Source organism: Acyrthosiphon pisum, chromosome X (assembly GCF_005508785.2).
Source record: "Acyrthosiphon pisum isolate AL4f chromosome X, pea_aphid_22Mar2018_4r6ur, whole genome shotgun sequence".
Classification (NCBI taxonomy): Eukaryota; Metazoa; Arthropoda; class Insecta; order Hemiptera; family Aphididae; genus Acyrthosiphon; species Acyrthosiphon pisum.
Window position 1 is genome coordinate 92,769,090 of NC_042493.1, and position 5,277 is coordinate 92,774,366.

The 5,277-nt window shown below is 24.3% G+C and overlaps 1 protein-coding gene across 2 annotated transcripts; it reads right to left on the reverse strand.

Moving 5' to 3' along the window:
* Positions 1 to 887: 887 nt before the first annotated feature.
* Positions 888 to 5,003, reverse strand: LOC107884174 (G-protein coupled receptor Mth2). Of its 2 annotated transcripts, none has more exons than XM_016805762.2 (2): positions 4,763 to 5,003; positions 888 to 1,247 (listed from the first exon to the last, which is right to left on the reverse strand). In XM_016805762.2, exons 1-2 carry the CDS (start codon positions 4,933 to 4,935, stop codon positions 998 to 1,000), a joined length of 423 nt encoding a protein of 140 aa, XP_016661251.1. In that variant the 5' UTR covers positions 4,936 to 5,003; the 3' UTR covers positions 888 to 997. The 2 variants fall into 2 exon arrangements, with proteins under 2 accessions (XP_016661251.1, XP_016661250.1); XM_016805761.2 differs by lacking the exon at positions 888 to 1,247 and adding an exon at positions 3,848 to 4,387 and having other exon boundaries at positions 4,763 to 4,969.
* Positions 5,004 to 5,277: the final 274 nt, after the last annotated feature.

Genomic DNA, 5,277 nt, shown 5'->3' on the forward strand with positions numbered 1-5,277 from the left:
CAAATAGAAAATACAATATTCAAAACACCTACATGCGTAGCGAAAATCTAAGCAATGCGATAGTTTTGGAAAACCAATTTATGGTTCACCATCTATTAATTATCCTGTGTTTTTATTTAAGTCTAAATATTACATATTACAAAATATTTATAACTTAAATAGACTTTTATACGCAAGTATATAAGTAGATACATTATAATATAGTTTCGATTGTATTTGCAACGAATATTGAATCCAATGTAAATTTAGTTTTGATAAATATAGAAAGATACGGTTAATCTTACTATCATTTTAATTATATCATAAATCTTAAAACGACGGTTGATCTGAATAATGATTTAACACCATATGTAATATTTGTAATGCTATTTTAACTAAATATATAAAACAATAATATTAATGTAACAATATTATATTTGTGGCTCAAAATTATTTGTGTAAAAATTAAATTTTAATTGTTGAAAATAATAAAAATTAATCGGCTCATAAATTATGCATTCTAATTATATATAAATATTAGTTATTTAACATTAATTATGATATCTGGATTAAATTATTATGGTATAAATATGTATATAATGGAATTGATGGTAGCACAAAACTTGTTGATTATATTTTCTTTACGACATACTTTTTGTAGTTTATTCATTATTGTAAATGAATAAAATTCACATTGAAATTCAAGATAAAGATCAATTAAACAATTTTACATTTTTTATTGTAATTTTATTAGATAGGCTTTATCCATTTATTTTATAAATATATACTATGTATTTAAAACAAAGATAAATTATTTAAGTAAAATATAACACACCTTTTAATATACAATTAAATAAATAATATTTTTTGAATGTTAACTATTATTTTTTTTTATAATAACCACAAAAACAAAAACGTAATATTTAAAGACACAAAAATATTGATTTTTTTTATGCATATTATACATATTGCATTTAGAAATCATTTTAACTTTTATGAGTACTGCCCATTGCCACTTTTATGACGACCCCGAGATATTGTGAATTTGCGTTGGCTCACTGTGATCCATTGAATTTCTGAACATTTTCCTTAAGTCCGTAATAACTTGGTGATTGGCCACAAATACAATAAATATCAATACTCCTTGTAGGCTGTTAGCTACATGCATAATGTACCAATTGATCTCTTGTCTTTCTAAGGAAAATGATACAATCGAAGGCAAATATGGGAATTCCATAATCAGAAATAGTTTGATGCTCATTACAAATCTGTCAAAAATTAAAAATTAAAAGTTATATTAAGTCAAATGAAATGATTTAAAATATTTTGTGACCAATAAATCAAAAATTGTTTAGATGATTTATATTTACTAATAGAGAAGACGGAAAGTACTAACTTTAAATTTATCAAACATTTTATTAATTAGTTATAATTTCATATTATCTATATAACATTTTGTACTATAGTACAAGTTAAAAATATAGATTATTCATTATCTTCATATTTTTAGACGCTTATTACTTATATTTTCACTTCCTCACACTTTCACTTTCCTTCACTAACCTAAAAGGTGATGTCCTAAAAGGTGATGACAGACACAAAAAAATAAATATAAAAATTAAAAAAATAAACCTCATTTTTTTAATATTTATTAATGTTTAAATAATGAATATGTGAGTACCAAAAGTAATAAACAGACTAAATTAGGTATGTGCCCTATGTGAATTGATAGAACCCTACTGTATTTTTACATCTCTTTGTTAACAAGAAAACTTTCTGTTTTTGAATCTGTCGGGTTGAAATTATTGAGTTCAGATTTAATTCTTGAACAATGAATAAAAGTTGGCAAGAACACAATTAAATTAAAAACACACAATACACATTGGTATAAGGAAGAAAATTAAACGTCCGTAGCCAATCATATCTGGAAAAATATTAAATATAAATTAGTAATTATATATTCATATAACAATATGCAATATACAATTTTAATATAAAAAAGGTGGGTAAGTGGATGTCGCTCTACTGTACAGTAGGTTACAAGTGGGTCACTGTATAATGGATAGTATTAAATTTGAATTCAATGATATAATATCACTGTATAAGAAAAACAATTCTGAGCGGAGACGGTTTGTCAGTCTAGGTATTAGCATTGATTATACAATATACATAGTATAGATGTCTCACTGGCCGTGATTATTCGCTGCGCTAAATTTTAGTTTATTTATTGACCTTAATTTTCTTTTTGTTTTTCACGGCGCTTTTGAAAACTACTATAGTACTAAGTAGATTCATTTCCCTTTCAGAAAAGATACTGTTCAAGAAAATCTAAGTGCTTTTACTGTTCTAAAAGGTGATGACAGACACAAAAAAATAAATATACCTAATAAAATAAACCTCAAACATTCATAACAAATTAATGTGCCTTTAGTCTTTACGTCAAATTTTGTTTTTTAATTTCCAGAAAGAAAATCATCTTTTTGATTCTGTAAAACATTATAAATCGACATCATAATTAAAACATTTTTGTGTTTTTAACGCAACATAGTTTGTTTTTCGTGTACACAATATACAACAAGTCCTAAACTAATGAGACATACATTAAATATTTTAACGTGATCTAAACAGTACCAAACAGTAAACAATCACAGTCGTCAGCAATACACGAAATAGTTGCCGGCGACCGGCATCCGATACAGTCGTACCGACCAGCGTAGTACGTCGTCGACACCATCCCGGTGAGACGGTCGGTCTTTGAATCCAATGTAAATTTGGCTTTACTAAATCTCGATGTATATGATTAATTTGTATTGACGTTTTTATTATACCATAAATCTTAAAACGACGGTTGATCTGAATAATGATTTAACACCATATTTAATATTTGCAGTGTTATTTTTACTACAGATACAAAATAAGAATTAATATAGCAATATTATAATTCTGGTTCAAAATGTATTTGTGTAAAAATTACATTTTAATTTATTGAAAATAATAAAAATTAAACGGCTTATAAACTATTAAATATATTATACAATTATTAATAATTGTATATAAACAGTAGTTCATTAACATTAATTATGCTTATATTTTTTTTACAACATACTTTTTGTAGTTTATTGTAAATGAATAAAAGAGAACATTTAAATTCAAGAAAAACATCAATTAAACAAATTAAAATTTTTTTTGTAATTCTATAAGATAGAATTTAATCTTTTTTTTTATTGGTATATAATATGTATTTAGAACAAAGATAAATTATTTGAGTAAAATATAATATACCTTTATAAAATTGGATAAATCGTATTTTTTGATTATTAAGTATTAACTATTATTTTATTTTTATAAAACCACAAAAAACAAAAACGTAATATTTAAAGGCACAAAAATAATGATATTTTTATGTCCTAGGGCCTAGGGTCTTAATATATAATATAAAAATATTTACATTCTATATACATATTGCATTTAGAAATCATTATAACTTTTATGAGCATTGCCCAGTGCCACTTTTATGACGACCAAAAGATAGTGTTAATTTGTGTCGAATCACTGTGATCCATTGAACATCCAATCTTTTTCCGTAAGTCATTAATATCTTGGGGCTTGGCCACAAGTATAATACATATAAATACACCTTGTAGACTGCTAGCTACATGCATAATGATGGAATTGATAGTAGCACAAAACTTGTTGATAATATTTTCTTTACGACATACTTTTTGTAGTTTTTTTTTTTTTTTATTGATCTTTGTGTAGCTTCGGCGACATAGGCCATTAGCCTTTTTGTAGTTTATTCATTATTGTAAATGAATAAAATTCACATTGAAATTCAAGATAAGGATCAATAAAACTAATTAACATTTTTTTTTTGTAATTTTATTAGATAGGATTTATCCATTTATTTTATAAATATATATTATGTATTTAAAACAAAGATAAATTATTTAAGTAAAATATAACAGACCTTATAATATACAATTAGATAAATAATATTTTTTGAATGTTAACTATTATTTTTTTTTATAATAACCACAAAAACAAAAACGTAATATTTAAAGACACAAAAATATTGATTTTTTTTTATGCATATTATACATATTACATATTGCATTTAGAAATCATTTTAACTTTTATGAGTACTGCCCATTGCCACTTTTATGACGACCCAGAGATATTGTGAATTTGCGTCGGCTCACTGTGATCCATTGAATTTCTAAACATTTTCCTTAAGTCCGTAATAACTTGGTGCTTGGCCAAAAATATAATACATATAAATACACCTTGTAAACTGCTATCTGCATAAATAATGTACCGTATATCCTCTTTAATTTTTAATATAGTAGATAGTAGCGTAAGAAAATATGTGATTCCCATAATCAGAAATATTTTGATGTTCATTACAAATCTGTCAAAAAATAAAAGTTATATTAAGTCAAATGAAACGATTTTAAATATTTTTTTACCAATAAATCAAAAATTGTTTTGAAGATTTATATTAACTAATAAAGAAGATGGAAACTATTAACTTTAAATTCATGAAACTTTTAGACATAATTACTAATAATGTTACATTATTTATATAATATGTTGTACTATAGTACAAGTTAAAAATATAGATTATTCATAAATGTATACCTTATATTTTACTTATCTCACAGAGATTAAAGTTTTAGAAATTTAACAATGTATAGATAATAAATATGTAAGTACCAAAAGAACTTAACGGACTATATAAGGTGTGTACCCTATGTGAATGGAAAGTACCCTACTGTATTCTTACCTCTCTTTTTGAAGAAGAAAATTTTCTGTTTTTGAATCTGTTCGATTGAATTCATAGAGTTCATATTTAATTGTTGAATAATGATTAGAAGTTACCCTGAACAAAATTAAATTGACTGTCAGTAAAACACACACTGGTATCTTTATGAAAATTACACTGCCGATGTCAGACATATCTAGAAAAATATTAAATATAAATTAATAATCATATATTTATAACCATACAATATACAATATTTATATATAGAAAACTATTGGCTTATACATTTATATACAAATATTTAAAGACAGTTTAAATATTGAAAATCAATAAAAACTTTTATTTTTATTTTGAGTTTAAAACTTAAGTAACTGCAGTCTTACATCTCATTGAATTGCCGTGCAGTGGTGTAGTATTTAGAATTGTTTACAGAAATAGAAAATTTGCTTAAAGTATGGATGCAAAATAATTTAATAGAGCATTTTATTTTTAAAAATTTGATTCAATTCTGAGAATACTTAAAAATACTTGAATAG